The sequence below is a fragment of the Dipodomys ordii genome, unplaced genomic scaffold, assembly GCF_000151885.1.
Source record: "Dipodomys ordii isolate 6190 unplaced genomic scaffold, Dord_2.0 Scaffold15, whole genome shotgun sequence".
Classification (NCBI taxonomy): Eukaryota; Metazoa; Chordata; class Mammalia; order Rodentia; family Heteromyidae; genus Dipodomys; species Dipodomys ordii.
In genome coordinates, this window is record NW_012267231.1 from 18,907,885 (window position 1) to 18,929,995 (window position 22,111).

At 41.0% G+C, this 22,111-nt stretch overlaps 1 protein-coding gene across 5 annotated transcripts in view; it reads left to right on the forward strand.

The window, feature by feature from the left end:
- Positions 1-651: 651 nt before the first annotated feature.
- LOC105982265 (melanoma antigen preferentially expressed in tumors-like) overlaps positions 652-22,111 on the forward strand; it is a 47,661-nt gene continuing 26,201 nt past the window's right edge. The window contains exons 1-4 of one of the 5 annotated variants that reach the window (XM_013011826.1): positions 652-688; positions 3,399-3,701; positions 4,182-4,760; positions 6,456-7,290. In XM_013011826.1, the coding sequence (XP_012867280.1) occupies positions 3,409-3,701; positions 4,182-4,760; positions 6,456-6,999 (1,416 nt within the window). In that variant the 5' untranslated portion in view covers positions 652-688; positions 3,399-3,408 and the 3' untranslated portion in view covers positions 7,000-7,290. Of the gene's footprint in view, positions 689-2,700; positions 3,702-4,181; positions 4,761-6,455; positions 7,291-10,623; positions 10,911-22,111 lie in introns of those variants that run through there. The other 4 variants (XM_013011827.1, XM_013011829.1, XM_013011828.1 and 1 more) reach the window with 4 other exon arrangements.

The window sequence follows — 22,111 nt, forward strand, 5'->3', positions numbered from 1 at the left end:
TCGGGCATGGGGCTTGAACTCTGGGCCTGGGCGCTGTCCCTCAGCTCTTCAGCTCAATGGTAGCGCTCTACCACTTGAGCCACAGCGCCACTTCCGGTTTTCTGGGGGTTTATGGGAGAGAAGAGTTTCACAGATTTTCCTGCCCGGGCTGGCTTTGAACCGCGATCCTCAGATCTCAGCCTCCTGAGTAGCTAGGATTACAGGCGTGAGCCACCGGTGCACGGCTGGGACAGAGATCTTTTTTTTTTTTTTTTTTTTGGTCCAGTCGTGGGGCCTGAACTCTGGGCCTGGGCGCTGTCCCTCAGCCTCAGCTCTTCAGCTCAAGGCTAGCACTCTACCACTTTAGCCACAGCGCCACTTCCAGCTTTTTTTCTTTTTGCTTATGTAGTGCTGAGGAATCGAACCCAGGGTCTCAGGCATGCAAGGCAAGCACTCTACCACTGAGCCACCTTCCCAGCCCCAGGGGACAGAGATCTTAACTCACAAAACCAAACAAGAAGGGAGGCAGGGGCTCACACCTGTCATCCCACCTACTTGTGGGCTGAGATCTGAGGATCACAGTTGGAAGCCAACACCGGGCAGAAAAGTCTTGAGATTTTTTTTTACCTCCAGTGAACCAACAGAAATCTGGAAGCGGAACTGTGGCTTAACTGGTTGAACATCAGCCTTGAGCAAAAAAAAATCTCAAGTACGATGCCCACGACTCACTTTCAAGGGTAGGGGACACACACACACACACACTCACTAATCCAAAACAAATAGACTATGCATTCATACACTGTGAGAACGAAAGAGGATACTCACTCCAAGGGGAGGAACACAAAGGCGAAATGCCCATGTGCTCCTGATCATAGAAAATATCAAAATGAAAATAAACGAAGAAGAGTGTCCTGCTGAGGACAAAATGATGTCTACAGTACTCAATTTCTGTAACAATTCTCCAAGGGTATTGCTTCAAAACTCAAAACGTGTTAAAACCCAGTCTCCCTTCCTTTTAAAAAAAAAGTGTCTCTGTGTGTGTGTGTGTGTGTGGTGTGTGTGTGTGTGTGTTGCTGGGTCCTGGGCCTTAACTCAGGGACTGGGTGCTGTCCCTGAACATTTTTGCTCAAGGCTAGCCCACTTGAGCTATAGTTTCACATTTAGGTTGATCAGAGTCATTTTCCTGCATTGTCTGGCTTCAAACCAGGATCCTTAGATTTCAGCCTTCTGAGTAGCTGGAGTACAAGTGTGAGCCGCTGGTGACCAGCTATGTCTCCTTGTTTTCTGATTACTACTCTTACACTTGTGTTGAAGCTGTGGACTGACAGGACAGGGCATCTGGTAAAGGAAGTGTTGTAAAACTTGATTCCAGTCTGGCCAGTGTGTATAGCTGACAGCATCAGGTAAGATGTCCCCTAATCATTTCTGGTTCACCACTGTCCTTGGTACTGAAGAGCTTGAAGAACTCTGAATTCTTACTCACTTAGTAGGGGAAGAAGAAATAGCAGTCTTATTTTCTTACATGCTGCATTTCCTCCAAAGAGTATTTTGTGCAAATCTTTCCAGGTTCTTCTTTATAAGAAGTATCCTAGTTATATTGGAGACCCTACCCCCAGAATGAGGTCATTTTCACAACATGTGCTCAGGGATGTCAAGCACACAAGAGCTGACTATTAGGGGGGTCTGGGGACATAGGTTTTCAGTTCTGGAAATTGGGTTAATGTATCATTAATTTTCAGATTATGCATCATAGATTCCTGGCATGTCAGGTATGGCAGTTCTTGGCTTTGCATGGTCAGGTCTTGCCATCCTTTTCCATGAATTATGGGGGCTGTAGGTTGGCAAATCCCTCTTCTATGTAACAAGTTGTTCTGTTAATGACTGAAGTCCAAAGGTGATTGCTTATTAACATCCGTGCCATCATTCTCTGCCATCAGAGTTTTTAACTTCCTGCCTAAATTTACATCATATACAATTGCTATTTTGACATTGTTGTTGGTTCCTATGTTTTTTTAAACATTAATTAATTAATAGTAGTGAAACTTAGGGTCTGTTGCTCACTAGGTAAGTTGTTTTACAGTAGAGTCTTGCCCTCATATTTTTCAGATAGTGTTGTAGTTTTGCCCATGATACGTCCATACCCACCTCTTAAGCAGCTTGTAATACAAGTGTAAAGTATAATGTCTGGCTAGAATTCTTTGTTTTCTTTCTGCTTTGGAAGTATTGGGGCTTGATCTTGGGCTTGTGCTTGCCAGACAGGTAGTCTGCTGAGCCTGGTTATGCACTATTCTTTTCTTGTGATAAAGTCTTAATGTTTGCAGTAGCAGATAAGGAAACAGTATTGGCCATGTGACATCCCAATTCTGTTGTCTTTGGCAAATTCAGGAGAACACTCCAGTTTCGAAAACCTAAAATGTACTCTCTGTTCGTCTCTGCTCTCTCTGCTCTTTTCTAGCTCTTTCCTCTCTTTCCCAGCTCTCTCTCATTCCCAGGCCTTTCCCAGCCACGTGGAGTGCCAACCACGTGAATGCTGCTGTTCTTACTCGGCTATCTCTCTCTCTGTTCTTTTCTAGCTCTCTCTACTCTCTCTTTCTGTTCTTTTCTAGCTCTCTCTGCTCTTTTCTAGCTCTTTTCTCTCTCTTTCCCAGCCACGTGGAGTGCCAACCTTGCCTGGTCCCAGCAGGTCTACTGAATAAACCTACCCCTTACCTGAAAAAAAAAAACCAACCTAAAATGTATTATGCATTGAAATTGGAAATATCTCAATAGCTAACTTGATATCAAACTAGGAAATTCTACGTGTGAATTTTTGTTTATACCTAGAATTATTTAAAATATCAAATAAACTAAATGGACTGCATTTACACAGATAATTTGTTATAAAACTTTAAATATTATGTAAAAGACGCTGAATATCTGTATGTAAATTGTACCTAAAACATACATGTGTTTGACATTGCAGGAATCAGACTAATCAGAATACCAACTATACATAAGGCAGATATTTCAAAATTGAGAAATATATAAAGCCCGAACCTTTCGGGTGCCAGGCATTTTTGAGAAGTACAGTCTCAACCTTTTCCCTACAAAAAGTTGTGTCCGCTTTTAAGCTCCTTTGTATTCACTTTTCAGGAAGGATAGAATTAGTGAGAAAAAAGTGGATTATGAGGTAGGGGCAGCGGTCATTTTGTTTCATTCAGCTCTGGGTCAGATGTTTATCCTGGTGTCAGTAGAGGCACAGATGTGGTTTTGTGGCCACAGAATTTAGAAGATAGTTTTGACAGACTGAATTTTCTGTCCTGTTTACAGACAAATGACATGATCTATCTGAAGGGCAGAAGAAAATGTAGTTGCTCATGCTTAGCCTGAGACTGTTACCAACATGCCTGCATATTTCCCCAGCATTTTTTCCCCAACAGATTCATCAGGATGAGTACGTGTGGCCCACCAAGCCTCCTGGAGCTGGCTATACAGAATCTGCTGAAGGATGATGCTTTGGTCATTGCTGCTCTGGAAGAGCTGCCTGTAGAGCTCTTCCCACCTCTGTTCATGGCAGCCTATACTGGGAAACACAATGAGAGTGTGAAGAGGATTGTGCAGGCCTGGCCCTTTCCCTGCCTCCCTCTGGGGTCCCTGGTGAAGGGTGGACAGACACACCAGGAGAACTTCCAAGCTGTGCTCAATGGGCTTGATGCCCTGCTTGCTGAAGACATTTGTCCTAGGTGAGGAAGCCCAGCAGCCTGGAAGTCATTGGGGACAGAGGCCTTTAGAGCAGAGGCTTGGGTGGTGCCAGTATGGAAACAATTGTTGGTGTCTCGTTCAAAGAATGGGCCACCATATAATGCACATGTGACTGAAGGAACATGTCAGCATTCCTTCCCAGTATCACTTAAAGGTGTGGGAAATCACTTGTAGGGTATAATCTCAGTGGTAGAGTCCTGGTCTAGCATTTCTGTGGCCTCATGTTCAGTACTCATTAATACAAAGTTAAATATATGGGTAGATAACATATGATAACAAGTGATAAATAGATAGACAACAATAACCTTAAGAGAGAAGAATTCAGAGAAAAAGCAAGATCCCAGGAGAGAAATGGACAGCAGCTGATACCAAGGTTTTAGAGTTCATGTTTATTTTTGACCTTTACCTTCATTCAGAATCTCCTCCTTTTACTTTAAGTTAATAATCTGTTTTATTCACAGGCAGCAGAAACTGCAAGTGCTGGATCTGTGTCAAAAAACTACATGGTCTTGTAGTAGGAATGGTATGTGCTCACTGTCCCAAGCCATCCTGCCATTGATGAAGGTAAAGGTGGATGGATCCAGTATGGGGGCAAAAGAGCCCAGGGCTCCTCTGAAGGTATTCATAGATCTCTACCTCAGTATTGGCAGCCATGATGAATGGCTCACGTCTCTTATTGAAAAGGCCAAGCAGTGGAAAGGTTTACTACACTTATACTGTAACAAGTTGAGTATTTTTGCATTGTCCATGCAGAATATGAAGGTCTTGAAAGTTGTGAGGTTGTATTCTGTCCAGGACTTGGAACTGATCTGTAACTGGAAATTGTCCGTCCTGGGGAAGCTTCTTTCTCTTCTGCCATACATGGGTAAATTGCACAGACTCTTCCTGTCTCAGACACAGATGTCCCAGTGTAGTTCCTGGGAGGAGGAGGAGCAGTTTGTGGAGACATTCAGCTCTCAGTTGCTCAGTCTGCATCACCTCCAAGAGCTTCATTTGGAATCTATCAGCTCCCTTGAAGGCTCCTTGTGCAACCTGCTCAGGTGAGGGAATATTAAGTTTTCTTCTGTAGAATGGGACAAGTTACTTATTTCAGGAAAAATAAAGCATCTCTGTTCTGTGACAGCCACAATCAGTGTGTCCCTGGATGTTAACATTTATCTTGTTCCCAAGTATGGCATCTGTGCAAACAGTTTGGAGGCAGTCTTTGTCCCTCTTTGGATTGGAATAGTGCAATTGCATAGACTGGATACAATCATCTCAAGTTATATAGAAAAAAATACATTTTGTCTCACAGATCCGAGGACCAAGGGGAAAAACATCTGGTGAATGCTGCTGTTCTGGTAGAATACCAGAGTAGAGGGTTTCATGGCTCAGAGACTGTATATGCTCAAGCAATGTAAGGACACTGGGTGTGGTAGTTTACACCTGTAATTCAAGCATTTGGCAGGAAAATTTTGTCTTTGAGATAAACTTATGCTACATAGTGAAATTCTACCTAGAAATTAAAAAAGAACACAATACACACACACTTATACACTCAAGAGTTAGACATAGAAAGAGAATTAAATAAACTAGATTTTATAAAGGATTTATACTTTAGACAGCCCATTGATATATTGATCCAGTGATTATAACAGTACATGCTTAACCCTCTTAACAGTTCTACCTAATCCCTTTTATTTGATCATAATGGAGATTCAGTGTTAATATGAGTTTGTACTTCATGTGAGGGAGTATATAATGAAACATATCATTCTAGAAATGAGGGGGAATGAGGAATTGGAAATACTGATAGGTGGTTAAGTGATAATACAAAAGTCTAAAGTTGGTCCCTGCTGCTGGCAGACATTTTGAGTGCTGTTTACCTCCTGTGTTTGTACTCTATGAAGGATATTTTAGTAGCCTCATATACAAGGTAATACAGGTGACTTGCCTAACAATTTCTGGAAGAAACCCTGGTTAGTTTTAGTTGTTGTTTCTGTTGCTGCTCTTCTCCTCTTGGTTGTTTAGCTGCTGCTTCTTCTTTGTCTTCTGCTGCTGCTTCTGCTGCTTTTTTGCCTTAAGAAATTAATTTTTACCTGGTGCCAGTGGCACACACCCATAATCCTAGCTACTCAGGAGGCTGAGATCTGAGGATCGCTGTTCAAAGCCAGCCCAGGCAGGAAAGTCCGTGAGACTCTTTATCTCCAATAAACCATCAGAAAACTGGAAGTGGCGCTGTGGCCAAAGTGGTAGAGTGCTTACCTTGAGCTGAAGAGTTGAGGGACAGCGCCCAGGCCCAGAGTTCAAGTCCCATTACCTATTAAAAAAATATTCATTTTCCCGTAGGTTATTAATTAAAGGTATTTATATTTGTGTCTCTGAAACTAAAATAATCTAATGTCTTTCTTTTCTTGACACCTAGGCTCAGGTTTTTTTCTGAGTACTTTCTGTGGTCCTCTTATTTAACAATCACACCTGTGTATGCTTTGCTCTACTCAATAGATAAGGAAAGGGAATATGTGAGATCTTGTATACTTGAACCAGTTCCACAGCAAGGTTAACAGTGTAGAAAGGACTTCATGTAAATTGGTCTTGTTGGTAGACCTTTTTATAGTATGATATCCTGAAGGTTTGGCATCAGGAAAACTTGGGTTTTTCTTTGCTCCATTGGCTGTATTGAGTCCTGAGTTTTCCCCAATGGCTGCTTCCCATTACCACCAGTCCTCAGAACTGATTCTTCTCTCTGTCTATAGGTGTCTGAAGAGCCCCTTGAAGATCCTCTCTCTCACCAATTGTCTGCTTCTGGAATCAGACTTGATGAATCTGTCCAAGTGCCCCAGTACAAGACAGCTAAGGGGACTATGTCTAAATAGGGTTCTCCTGATGGATATAAGTTCTGAGACCCTGGAAGCACTGCTAGAGAATGTCTCAAGCACCCTCCAGGTCCTGAGCCTAGAGGAATGTGGAATCATGAACCTTCAACTCACTGCCATTCTGCCTGCCCTGAGACACTGTTCCCAGCTCACAACCTTTAGCTTTTCTGGGAACCCCATCTCCATAAATGTGCTGTTGCGTGTCCTGCGCCACACCATTGGGCTGACTAAGTTAAGGCATGTGCGATATCCTGCTCCATTGGAGTTTTATGAGCATGTTGGAGATGGGTTGCTTGCCACCCTACACGCCAAGCTGATGCAAATGCTACAAGAGTTGGGGCGGTCAGACATGGAGTGGCTCAGTGGCAAACCCTGTCCTCATCGTGAGTGGCCCTTCAGTGACCTGTGGCCCATGCCTTGGTAGTGTCTGCACAGGTAAGTGGCCATGTCCACAGCTTTATTGAGGGCATGTGGACACAAACCCACAAATCACAGAAGCAACAGTTACAAAGAACTACTCATGGTAAGCAGGAAAAGGAAAGATGATCAGGGATAGAATTTAGATATTGACTTGGGGCAGTGTGGTTATTGTCAAAAATATTCTAAAGAGTTACAAATGAGAATCTGAAGTTTTAGATGGGTAGAGCAATGTATAAGAACTGCCCCTACATGGATGAATGTAAAGAAATAGCCACAATTAAAGGAACCTTAATATAAATTATTTGGTATACTGTGTGATATATAAACCTGCTTCTGTAACTTAGAAGTTGGATATTTTTTAAAGTCAAGGGTTGACAAAAGAAATTTGCTGAGAAATGATTGGCAGAAACATATTTATTAGGACACTATTAAAAGGACAATGGTGGCAGCGAGGCCAAGAGCATTATTGCTGGTGTTTGTGCTGCTCCTTTTGCTGCTGATATGAAGGTGCCAATGTGGGGTTGGCAACAGGCTTTTATAGAGTTACTGTTTTCTGTTTGTATCTCTTTGGAGGAGTCTTGCTCATTGGTCATTTTTTTTTTTCTTGGCGAATAGTTTGGTTTTTCTGCATTTCATGGGGCCCATTTCATGTGCTTGTGTTGCCTCCACATTCCACCTTGGCTATGGGTATCTGTCTGCTATATCTCCTTAAGGGGAGACAGTCTTTTACCTACCTTCTTCCTGAAGAAAAGAACAAATCCAATCTTGGGTTTAGTGCTGTGATTATCTCATCTTAGATTTGCATGGAGCTGGTAGGGTCCTAAATATGTCCTAACCTACCTATTCATTATCTTAGCATATGAATATGGAGCAATCCACTGAGCCATGTCAAGATCAAATTGATTTTGGAATAGAATTTTATGGCATCATGCTCCATGGAACAGAGAAGCACTGGAGGGTCAGACAGTATGCTGTACCCTGGTCACTAAACCTTTAGCCTAATGCATGTAGAAAGAACACTGGGTAGGAAGTTAATAAAGTGAGTTCTAGTGTAAGAAAGGAATAAAGTAGTTGGGAGGTCAGTACTGTGAAGAAGTGAGGCCAGGATCTCCATGACCAGGTATTTTCCTTTGAGATTCATCTGAGAATTGATAGGTTAATTTATGAGTGTTGTCTTGAGCTTGTCCTGAAATTTAACCCCAAAGCATCAGTCTTTCCCAAGCATAGCACAGGTTTCCTTCTGGGTGACAGTTGCCATATCTAGAACTCTTCCATTTCTAAGACTTCAACAAGAGTCGATAGGTTTTTTACAAGTGAGTGTTTGAGCTAGTGTACTGAAAGCAAATGCTATTTGAAGAGATGGGTTTTTATAGATTAAAGAGAAAAAAATATGAATATCTAAAAACAGAAAATATAAACTTGAGGCTTATTTACATTAGTGTGTTTCTGTTCTTAATATGAATGTCCATATGAGGTCTCTCACAAAACAAGAGATCACTTAATTAAATTTGTGTTAGATTTAGGAGAGAGATAAATTATCTTTCTCAACCATGTCTTTTTTTTTTTATTGTAAAGATACTATACAGAGGGTTACAGTTACATGAGTGAAGTAATGAGTACACTTCCTCTTGAACATTGTTAGCCCCTCCATTGTTTTCCCCCTACCATCCCCTCCCTCCCTCCCTTCCCCGAAGTTCTTTTTTTTTTTTTTGATTGTGATTAAGTGATTACATAGTTTCTAAGTCACAAGTTCATTCTAACTTTCCTGGAGCAAATTGTCTATCACAGTCTGTAATATATAACAGTGTTCACATGTTATACACCATACATGTGATCAGCAGCATGGGGATTTTTAGTAGTGGTTCAACCAGATGAGCAGGAGTTCTTTGTTTCTTAAGTCCTGTTAGTTTTGTCGTATCACCTAACATTTTGGATTTATCATCCACTTATCAGGGAGACCATGTACCGTTTGTCTCTTCGCTCTTGGCTACCTCGCTCAACATGATTCCTTCTAGCTCCATCCATTTCCCTGCAAATGCCATTATTTTGTCATTTCTAATGGCTGCATAATATTCCATTGTGTATAGATACCACAATTTTTGGATCCATTCATCTGTCGTGGGGCATCTGGGTTGTTTCCATATCCTAGCTATTGTGAACAGTGCTGCAATAAACATGGAAGTGCACGTGTCCTTGTATATTGGTTCCTGTTGTTCAGGGTAGATGCCTAGAAGTGGTATGATGGGTCGTAAGGGAGGTCAATCTTTAGCTTTCTAAGGACCCTCCAGACTGCTTTCCAAAGTGGTTGTATAAGTGTACATTCCCACCAGCAGTGTAATAGGGTTCCTCTTTCTCCACATCCCCTCCAGCATTTGTTATTGGCTGATTTGTGGATGTGGGACATTCTGACTGGGGTAAGGTGGTATCTCAGGTCTCAACCATGTCTTTAGCCAGCAGCCCCAAATGTCTCGGGAAAGTTAAATACTTTCCTTTGGGTCAGAGGGCAAGATGGTCACATCAATACAGAGGCAGAGTTAATGCTTTCCAGGGGAAAGGAGAGGTGTTTAATTTCTTGGGAATTGAATTATATCAGAAAGTCAGGGGAACATGTGCTGAAACTTTGTGGAGTTTTAAACCTGGACATTAAATGTTTGTTCCGGGCTGATGTGAAATCTATGGAAGGCCAAAGTTACCCACACAGGGAAATGGGGTAGAATGGCTCTGAAATGCTGGACAAATGAATAGAGCTTAAAGGAAATGTAAGCACCTGTGAGTAACCGAAGGCAGGGGGAGGATTCTGGGGAATGGTGGTTACCTCTGAGGAAATGGAAGGAGGATCCTAGAAACCAGCTTGGATCATGAATATTGGGTGGAGTAAATCTGGGGATCATTGAGAATATCAAGGGAATCCTTTGTTTTAGGGAATAAGACTAGGAATATTTGACATCCATCTTGGGGGTCTTGAACTGATATATAAAGGTCTGGAGGCAAGGAAACTAAGCCCTTTTAGAGGAACCATGGCAGAAAATATGAAGTGGAGAAGTGTTGTTATGAATTAAAGTGCTGGGTTGAAGCCACATTTCTCCATCTTTCAGTTTGTGAACAAGTTAGGCCACATTACAAAGAAAAATATTTCTTTTTTTTTTTTTTTGGGTCCGGTCATGGGGCCTGAACTCTGGGCCTGGGCACTGTCCCTCAGCTCTTCAGCTCAAGGCTAGTGCTCTACCACTTGAGCCACAGCGCCACTTCCGGCGTTTTTCTTTTTTGCTTATGTGGTGCTGAGGAATCGAACCCAGGGCCTTGAGCATGCAAGGCAAGCGCTCTACCACTGAGCCACCTTCCCAGCCCGAAAAATATTTCTTTTTAAGCATTTCTGAATAAAATTTCCCTGTTTTTGAAAAATGCAACTCAGAGATGAGTCTTAGGGGATAGATGTGGTTTACTTCATGTTAAGGAAGTTTCTGATGCCCTTATGTCTTTGAGTTATCCCACCAGGAGAAAAAAGTTCCGTAACTCCCATAAATGTTAGGACCAGGGTGCTGCTCTCATTGGGTATCTCTCTTAGAGGGAATCTAAAATCAAGATATAACTCTCAGGAATAAGATGAACCATGTAATGCTGCTTTCAGGATTGAGACTACCACTGAACATTACATGATGGTATGCAGTGCTGACTATGCCTGAACAGAGAAAGGGATGGAAAAGGAGGCACCAAGGCCTGGCACCCAGACTCCTTTCACAGGGCAAAAATGTTAGTTTAGATAATGTCAAATAGTCCACCAATTCCTCAGCCACAAATGATGCCTGTCCTCTTTCCAACTTTGTCAACTTCTATTCATCCTGAGCCAGAGCACTCTGAAGGATACACTGGAAATTTCCACAGCCACGTTCATAAAAAGTTCCTACAGAAAGCAAGGTAAAGGAAATCATCAAGCAGTTGTAGACCATGCAGACAGTCGAGGTCATACCGTGGAACAAAGTTTCTAAAATTCCTATAAAGCAAGCACATGTTATACCCCATGAGGGCACATCTGTAGGTACCTCGAAAGTGATTTTGAAAAGCAACAAAATACTGCTGAGCTCTGCAATATGCATATTCATCTAGATGTGCAGCTAGCCAAGAGGACAGAGGAGGGGACTATTCCTTTATTGGGTCATCTTGGAGTAGGCAATGTTCTAGATTCCTCTAATGTACTTTTGCCATAGGAAGTAGCCACCCAGATGTCTTTCCTGGAGAGTAACTAATGTCAGGGGTAAGCCTTCCTTCCTCACCACCATCTGCTTCTACACCTTCTGTAATACAAAGTGGCTGTTAAACACCTGATTGCTGTGTTTGACAACAAAGTCTAGGTGCTAAAGGGCCAAGAAACTGAAATCAGACCACCCATGTGGATACATCTCACATTGACCTGGCTTGTACTCAGAAATGTGATGAGAAGCAAGGGAGGACAGGCTGGAAATAAAGATGAGGCTTCAGAACACTGGCTCAATGGACAGCCTTTGCTCCTTGTGAACAGCCCAGGGTTGCTGTCTTGCTCTGACATGTCCCTCTGAGCACTGAGATTGTTTAAGCTGTAGAAATTCAGGTTACAGAAGAAAATAGTCACTTCTTTGAGCAATGTCCTTCAAGTAGATTTAGGTCACATCCTTAAGGTAAGCAAAGAGGAAGAAGAAGGTAATTTACACACAAGAAGAATTTACACCCACTGCCTACATGACACAGCCATTGGCACATTTTAAAACATCTCACATGTAAACAGATAACACAATTTAATTACTTCCCTCAAAATTGCCCCTGAATACATCCAACTTCTATAGAGAAAGCACTCCAATTGTTTACTGCCCTAATCAAACCTGGTTCTCAGGACCTTCAGTACTTTGCACACTACATTGAAGTCCAAGAAGTTCTGCGGTACCAAGAAATAAAGGTATTAGGGTTTGTGAGGAAGACCAAATAAAATGGAAGTATGTTCAAAGTCTTAAGTGCTTGGGGCTTGCACACCTCCAGATGGGAGCTGGGCTGGAATTGCACAACTGGGTTACTTCTCTAATTACAGTTCTAAGCCCAGGCCAACATGGAGTCCAAGTAGGCTCACACACAGGATCCACAGAACTCCTGTTAGAGGGGAATGCCATCTGGCCCAGAGCCCAGGCAATCATTTTTAACCCTGTGTAGGCATTGACAGAATTATAACCTAGTCAGAGTATAAGGAGCCAGGTGAACTCTTCTCCAGGAAACCAGGCCTGAGGGGCTGTGACATGGCAGCCTTTAACACTGAGGAGGTGTGGGTTTACCTGGGGTAAGGGCTGACATCCTCTTCAGAAGTGGTTTCATAGAAAGGCCGCCCAGTCAGATCACAGCCAGCAAGGAGGCATCCTAACCTGCAGGGCTCCTTTCTGTGTCTCCTCCTTTCACTGAGCCTCAATTCATTCCAGTGCTTACAGAACACAGGCTCCTAAGGAACACCATAAGTGTCACCAAGGCCTAGAACCTTCCTGAAGCTCTAGACACTACCCACAGTGGTTTTGCACTTTCAGCATGAGAGGACAGGTAATGTTTGGTTGGCTTCCAGGTGTGAAAGTGAGTTCAGTGGGAGGGACTCCAGCCTTGTGATCTGATAGGCCACCTGCCTACCACTGAGAGCACATGTGGGCTCTTTGCCCTGCGCAAATGGAAACACTCTAGGGCAGTGGCAATAAACCTGGAGTTCTGGAAGGATCTTGGCCTTTGAGATCCTAAAACCAGAGCTAGTTGTGATTTTGCATACCTGCATTTCCAGACCTACAGAAATGGAGGTAAGATCCTGAGTTCTAGGCCAACTTGGAGACTTTGTCTTGAAAAGAGAAAGAACAGGGGTTGGGGATTTAGTCCAGTGGAGGAGCACTTGCCTGGCAGGTAAAAGGCTTGAGTTCATTCCTCAGCTGTGCAAACAACAACAAAAGCAAAATGCAACAACAACAAAGCAAAACTTTCAGATCTAGCTAGGGCTCAGAAACAGATTAGTCTGTCCCCATCCACGGTTTAGGCCATCCAGAGTCCAGCTATCAAACCCCAATGTTCCTTTTCCTTCAAAGCAGCAGGAGTTTACCCTGTGACAAAGAAACTTGACCCTTGAACCCCAGGCAAACAAATTGACTCTAGTGTCCTGTTGTGACTGTTTTCTGCTACAACAGCAAAAATGACTAATTGTAAGATTTAAACCAGCTAAATAGACCCATAACAAGTAATGAAATTGAAATGACAATAAAAGACCTATCTAAGAAGAGCTCAGGACCTGATGGATTCACAGCTGAATTCTATAAGGCCTTTAATAAAGAACTCACTCTAATATTCCTCAAACAATAAAATTGAAATAGAAAGATCATTACCAAACATTCTATAAAGCCAGCACAACCCTCAATCCAAAACCAGATGAGGATCCATCTCTGATGAACATTGACCATACACACACACACACACACACACACATCATTGTATATGTGTGTATGTACATATAAATATATACATAGTCATACTGGTCTAAAAATCACAATCAAATGGTAGTTCTAATTTCTAATCTGTTCTAATTACTTTAAATAGAAATGAACTAAAATTTCCAATCAGAAGATGTAAAGTGGTCAAATAATCTGCATTTAAAGACACATGAGAGTGAAAATTAAGAGAGGAAAATACATAATGCAAGGGAATATTAAAAGACACAAGATAGCTGTATTTATAATCTATGAATATGTATAGTATCTTTCAAAGGCCAATGTCTTAAAGGCTTGGTCACTAGTATGAAATTATTAGTTGGCACTGTGGACCATTAGGCTATTGGGTTTTACAAATAATCTTTAGAGCATAAGGGATAAGCTATGAAAAAAGATTATGGGAGCACAATAGTTTGGTCTCTCTCTGGCTCTAGATATTGTTGATCTAACACCTGATACAGTGTTGTTCCAACATTATATGATTGCTATGTGTTTCCTTCAATAGAGGACCAAAGTAATATGGCCACATTATCTAAACCTTGAATCTCCAGAACAGTGAGCAAAATTAACCTTTGCCTATTATAATCAATTTTGTTGAGTATTTTGTTTTAATACACATCTGATTAATACAATACACTAGACATTATAGATTAAAAATAAGATGGCCCAAAGAGTCAAAGAAAGTCATTATATATAGTGAGTCTAATAGTCTGATAGTGAGTCTAATCATTATTAGACCATATGAAATCCTGAGACCTTGTCCCCAAGACCTTGTCATACTTGTAAATATAAATGCACCTAGCATTAGAAGATCTAAACAAATGACAATGACTAACATATGAAGGCAGAGATAGCAATAATAATGTACAAGGCCTTTATATTTAATTTTTTATTAAGAGTTCATCCAGATGCAAAATCAACAAAGAAACAGTAAACTGCAATTTTAGACCAAATGTACATCACAGACCTATATAAAACATGTTTCTAAAGGGCAACAGTATACATATTCTTTGCAACTTCCCAGGGGGTCAGAATAGACTTGTAGATAGATATAAATCCAAGTCTAACAATTTTAAGAAGATTGAAATTACATCATGCATCTTTAAAATTTTTTTATTATTATTTTTTAATTGTGAAAATACTGTACAGAGGGGTTACAATTACATGGGCAAGATAATGAGTACATTTCTTATCAAGCATTGTAGCCTCCTCCTTCCCATCCCTTCCCATCCTCCCTGCACCCCCCACATCATGCATCTTTTCAACACAATGGGTTTCAAATGCTCATGACATGAGTAAAACTGGATGATTCACAATAATATGGAAATTAAAAAACATACCCTGGAATAACCCGTGAGTTAAAAATAAAAGAGAAATAATATTTTAGAAAACCAAAACAGAAATACAACACATCAAACTCTGGTATGGCCATAGCTTCTCACATGTGTAATCTCAGTTACTTGGTAGGCTGATCTTGGAAGAAAATAGATTGAGACCAATCTAGTCCAATAAAGACTGTACCTCAACAAACAAGTTAGGCATGATACACATACCTGAAATTTCAGCTAAGTAGGATCTAGTGTGAAAAGTGAGACCTAGTCTCAAAAATAACAGAAGCAGGGCTGGTAAAGTGGCTCAATGGTAGAGTGCTTGCCTTAACATGTATGAGGCCCTTGGTTTGATTCCTCAAAACCACATAAACAGAAAAAAGCTGGAAGTGGTGGTATGGCTCAAATGGTAGCGTGCTAGCCTTGAGCTGAAGAGCTGAGTGACAGTGCCCAGGCCTACAGTTCAGGCCCTATGACTGACTGACTAAATAAATAAATAAAAAAGAAGCAAAAGTGCTGGAGGCTTGGCTCATATAGTAGAGTGTTTTTCTAACAAGGACAAGGCTGAGTTTGAACATTATTTCTCTGTGCATAAATAACTTGTATTATGTTGTGTATATAAAATCTATGTAAATGCATCAAGATACAGCCCTCAAATATGACACTATGTATGTCTCTCTGAAATCTCTCAAATAGAACAAAAGAAAGAAATCCTTTGTTATTCATCTCACAGGGGATATCCAGAATATACAAAGAACTAGAGTACCAAATCCTAAATATAAAAACCCAAACAGTAAATGGGCGAGGAATAGTTTTTAAGTGAAGTACAAATGGATAATACATAAAAACATTTTCAGTATCCTCAGTCATAACTGAAACTTAAATAAAAACTATTGAAATTCCATCTTTCCACAGTCAGAATTACAATATCAAGGAAATAAAAAAAAACAACAAATATTAGGAAGATGCAGAGAAAAAAGAACCCTTACATTCTGGTGATGGGAAGGTGAATTAATTCAGTCACTATGGAAACCAGTATGGATTATTTGATCATATCCCACCAAAATGAATCAGCATGCAGGCATGCAGTAGAGAGCTGTAGTTTTTACCACAGCTGGTTAGACAGGTGTATATCAGTTAATTAAAAATTTTAAACCATAATCCGAGTACTATTCAGCCAAAAAGCATGCAATATATAATTTGTAGGAAAATGAATGAAACTTGAAATCATTATTATTATTATTTTTTTGTTGGTTGTGGGGCTTGAACTCTGGGCCTGGGCGCTGTCCCTCAGCTCTTCAGCTCAAGGCGAGCGCTCTACCACTTGAGCTACAGCACCACTTCCGGTTTTCTGGTGGTTTATTGGAGATAGGAGTCTCACGTTCTCTCCTGCCCGGGCTGGCTTTGAACCGCGATCCTCAGATCTCAGCCTCCTGAGTAGCTAGGATTACAGGCGTGAGCCACCGGCGCTCGGCTGAAATCATTATTTTAAGTAAAATAAGCCAGTCTCAAAATGCAGATATTGCCTATTTTATCTAATAGGTAGAATATGGATATTAAAAAAAAAGGAGCAAGCCAGGTGACAGTGGCTCATGCCTGTAATCCTAGCTACTCAGGAGGCTGAGATCTGAGGACTGCAGTTCAAAGCCAGCCCGGGCAGGAAAGTCCATGTGACTCTTATCTCCAATAAACCACTAGAAAACTGCAAGTGGCACTGTGGCTCAAGCGGTAGAGCGCTCGCCTTGAGCTGAACAGTGCGGGGACAGCACCCAGGCCCAGATTTCAAGCCCCACGAACGACCAAAAAACAAAACAAAAAAACAAAGGAGCAGGGGCTGGAAAGGTGGCTCAGTGGTAGAGCACTTGCCTTGCATGCATGAGGCCCTGAATTCGATTCCTCAGCACCACATAAGCAGAAAAAAGCCAGAAGTGGCACTGTGGCTCAAGTGGTAGAGCACTAGCCTTGAGCTGAAGAGCTGAGGGACAGCGCCCAGGCCCAGAGTTCAGGTCCCATGACCAACCAAACCAAACCAAACAAAAACAAAGGAGAAAGACAAAGATATGAGTAAAGAAGGGAGGTGATTGGGAAAAGATCAAAAGGAAATAAAGGGTGGTAGGATGTGAATTTGATAAAATTGATCATGGTACACACGTATGAAATCATCCTGAATTTTCCATATATGTGTGTTTATATACCCCCCATAAATATATGTATATTTAGAAAGTGATATGAACAATGAATAATACACACATATTATCTTGTGGGGAAGGAATACTTGTGGAAGGACAAGATAGAGTGACTACCAGGGGACAAATAAACTTTTTGAGGGCTGGGAATGTTTGCTGTTTTGACTATGATGGTCTTCTCATGGCTGTATACATATTCAAAATTTAAAAAATTTAAAATTCAAATATGCACAGCAAATTGCAAGTCAATTTCAATATAATCTTTTTTTTTTTTGGTTAGTTGTGGGGTTTGAACTCTGGGCCTGGGCGCTGTCCCTGAGCTCTTCAGCTCAAGGCGAGTGCTCTACCACTTGAGCCACAGCACCACTTCCAGTTTCCTGGTGATTAATTGGAGATGAATCTCAGTGACTTTCTTGCCCAGGCTGGCTTTGAACCATGATCCTCATATCTCAGCCTCCTGAGTATCTGGGATTACAGGTGTGAGCCACTGGCACCTGGTAATATAATCATTTTAAAACCTAAATGGTAACAGTACACATATATTTTTTTTTTTTTGGGTCTGGTCATGAGGCCTGAACTCTGGGCCTGGGCGCTGTCCCTCAGCTCTTCAGCTCAAGGCTAGCACTCTACCACTTGAGCCACAGCGCCATTTCCGGCTTTTTGTTTTTTGTTTTTGCTTATGTGGTGCTGAGGAATAGAACCCAGGGCCTCTGGCTTGCAAGGCAAGCACTCTACCACTGAGCCACCTTCCCAGCCCACAGTACACATATTTTGAGCAGTTGTCAATGTCTTTACGAAAATTGTAAGAAGAGCCAGTCATAGTGCTGTACAACTTGTAATCCTAACACTTAGGAGACTGAGGTAGAAGAATCATGAATTTAGGATACTTGTTTTACAAAGAGAAAGGAAAGAAAGGAAAAAAAAAGGAGGAAAGAGGGAGGGAGGATAAATAAGCATAAAGATTACAATTCTAAGGATATCTTAATGATTTAATGTTTAGATGATGAAAGCTATCTATTTGGAAGCGCATGCTATGCATTAAATTGCCCTGTGCTTTTCAGGGGCTTTTGGTAGTACGCACAGAGCATACTGAACAGGATGCAATTTGTCTTTCAGAATACATTATCTTAGTTCTCTTTGCTAACTAAAGAAAAAAATTAAACTTAGCACTTTATTTAAAATTTTAAATTATCTTTAATTTCACAAAGAGGTTTCTACTCCACACATCCATTTAAGTATGCAGTGCATCTTGATCAGTATCAAACTCTTCATTATCCTCCCTCCTCCACAAGGAGGTTTTTTCCTTTCCTACCCTAATTTCCGGATATATAACAGTCAAGAACATTCTTAAAGAAGTCCCCAAGAGGTGTCCACAGTAAATCTATGCTATGATTCTAGTTTTGTTAGCCAAGAGGGAAATCGGGCTGAGGGAAGAAACCCCCCCCCCCCCACAGTCTTGACAGCTGTCATGGATGCCATCTCAATTCTGCTGCTGAAGAGAAGACTGAACAAGACTCTGATATAAGGAAAAGTAAGACATCTTATCTCTGACTTGCACTTAAAATGACATTTTTATATATGTGTTCACATGTGCTCACTATGCTTCAAGATGCAAATTGGTTAGCTTCTGACATTTTCAGAAAAATATTTGCAGGTCTTGTTTCATCTGTTCTTACTAAAGGCTATGGTATCTGTGTGTGTGTGTGTGTGTGTGTGTGTGCATGCATGCATGTGTGGTGCATGTGTATGTATATCTATGTATGTGTATGTGTGTACTATGGGGCTTGAACTCAGGGTCTGGGCACTGTCCCTGAACTTTTTCACTCAAAGCTAGCACTCTACCACTTGAGCCACAGTCCCACTTCTGGTTTTCTGGTTGTTCATTGGAGATAAGAGTCTCACTGACTTTCTTGCCCGGGCTGGCTTCAAACTGCGATCCTTAGCCTTCTGAGTAGCTAGGATTATTATGGGCATGAGCCAATGGCGCCAGGCTTTATGGTATCTTTGACAATAGTGTACACACCCCTGGAGCCTGGCCCCAGGGCTATGCTCGGGTCTCTGTGAGATCACATTCTTTTGATGCCTATTCAGTGAGAAACTTCCAAGCTATCTTTAGTTAAATCATCATTCCCATTTCAAAAAATAATGGTCTGTCAGGTAAACATTATACACAAGAGAGCATTTGAAACAGAAACAATGTAACAATGGTTTGTATGTGAGCATTATACACAAGAGAGCATTGGAAACAGACAGAAACAATGTGCCAATGGTTTCTATGATGGTGCGCATTATATACAAGACAGCATTTGAAACAGAAACAATATGAATAACAATGGTTTTTAAGTCTGTGATCATTACACACAGGAGAACATTCAAAACAGACAACGTAACAAGTTGAGAAAAGGTAATATTATATTAGATCTGGTAATGAAGGAAAGTATTGTTAGTGAAATAAACTTGAACTTTTTGCTTTTATACTCCATCCAGTCCATATTTTCACAATACAATAAATTCCCTGATAACATTCCTTTGGTTAAAAATAGAAACATGGAATTTCATATTATTGTGGAAAATATTAATAGATTGTATGTGAAGCTGGGTGCCAGTGGCTCATGCCTGTAATCCTAGCTATTCAGGTGGCTGAGATCCGAGGATCGTAGTTCAAAGCCAGTTCGGGCAGGAAAGTCTGTGAGACTCTTATCTCAAATAACCCACCAGAAAACCGGAAGTGGTACTGTGGCTCAAGTAGTAGAGTCCTAGTCTTGAGCTGAAGAGCTGAGGGACAGTGTCTAGGCCCAGAGTTCAAGCCCCATGACCTACAAAAAAAAAAAAAGATTGTATGTGAAAATGTTGCTTATTCACATACATTTAAATGTGAAACACAGTGTTAGTCCTTTCTCAGGTTTATTAATCCTGGAGTTAACATTCTCTTCTTTTTGCGAGGTCTTCTGTATACAACAGATAATACAAAGGTGATATAGTAGAATTTTCTATTGGCACTTATAAGTTCTCTTAAAATATTAATAAATCCTCCTGAAAAGGGTGAAGATATTAAGTTCCTTGAAAGTAGGCAGCTTTCTCAGCATTTTTTATGTGCAAATGCTATAGGTATGTTGAGTAGAAATATGGTAATATAAATAGTGGTTTTAAAAGTTTATCATTTGTTTTTCACTTACAGAGATACTTGGCTTTACAACAAAAACTTCACCTTTAAAATCAACCTTAAAAATAGAATAAATAAAATTGGTATTTGTCAGCACTTAATGGATACTTAAGGAGCTTATGGTTTTTTTTTTAAATTTCGGGTTTATATTAACAACATATCTACTAAGTTGAATATATTTTTTCCAGATAAAGAAATAAAAGCAGGAAAAGCTTTATTGTAAGTCATATTTTGCCTGATCTGAAATCTTGTGACCTAAGTAAAATGTAATCTTCTAAGAATTTTGATTAATACTGAGTAGTGTCATTTGCTCAGTTACAAACACTAATAATCGCAAAGCTTATTTCATTAGAAAACATTGTGATTTATTGTTGTTGAATTAGTCCCACCAGTGGACAGGACATGCATGGGAACTACCCAGCAGGGCACAGGGCATATGTGGAAACTGCTCACCAGGGGACCTGGCAATCATGGGAATTAGCTACCAGGAGACGAGACACACATGGGAACTGCCCACCAAGGGACTGTTCATGGGTTGAAAGTGCCCGCGAAGGTACAGGAAATGTGTGGCGACTTCCCACCAGGGAACAGGAAAGGCATGGCAATTATCCAACAGTGGATAGGCCATGTGTGTAAACTGCCCACGAGAGGACAGGACATGCATGGAAACTGCCCATCAGGGGATGGGCACACATGGAAATATCTTGGTAATAGGACAGGCACATGAACTGCTTACCAGGGGCTATAACATGCATGGAAACTGCCCACTAGGGGAGAGGACAAAGCAGGACATTGCCCACCAGGCAGTGCATGCAAGGATATTGCAGACATCTGACAGGATACCATGGCAACTACTCACTAGAGGACAAGACGTGAAGGACAAGGGTGTAAAGTACCCGTCAGGGGAGAGGACATACTTGGGAAATTTCCACCAGGGGATTGAACATACATGGGAACTTCACACCAGTGGAAAATACATGTGGGGGAAGTGCCCACCAGTAGACAGGATACACATGGGAACTGCCCAATGGGAGACATGACAGTTGTAGGAATTGCCCACAGAAATCAGTACCTATTCTGTATGCCAGCAATCGGAAGACTGAGAGTGACATCAGGAAAGCAGTGCTATTTGTAATAATCCAAGAAATACCTAGGAACTAACCAAGATGAAAGGCCTATAATTGAAGCAAGTTCAAAGAAATGGAAAACCTTCCATGCTCCTGCATTGGAAGAATTGCCATAAAAATGGCAGTACTGCCCAGAACAATTTACAAATTCAATGCAATGCCCATCAAAATCCCATCTTTCTTCAATGAAATAAAGGAATAAAAAATTCATTTGGAATAATAAAAATCCCCGAATAGCAAAAACAATCCTTAAGCAGGAAGAATAGTGTCGGAGAACTATCAATTCCAAACTTCAAGCTCTATCATAGAGCTGTAATAATAAAAAACAGCTTGATGCAGGCACAAGAACAGGCCCAAGGATCAGTGGAACAGAACAGAAAACCCAGAAATGAACTCACAGGCATATAACCACCTAATAGTTGATAAGGTAGCAAAAAATACAGATTGGAAGAAATCCTCTTCAACAAATGGTGCTGGCAAATTTGGCTATCCACATGCAGAAAACTGAAGGTAGATCCTTATGTATCAACCAGCACTCAACTCTAAATTTCCACTTCCTAACAAATGGGACAATGTCATTCTTTCTAATGGAGGCATAGAATTCCATTGTGTTTATATGCCACATTTTCTTGATCCATTCATCTACTGAGGGGCATCTGGGTTGGTTCCATATCTTAGCTATGATAAATATTGCTGCAATAAACATAGTTGTGCTGGTAGCTTGAGTATGGTCTTGTTTGTGATCATTTGAGTAAATGCCCAAAAGTGGGATTGCTGGGTCATAGGGGAACTCTATGTGGAGTCTTTTGAGGAACCTCCATACTACTTTCCAAAGTGGTTGA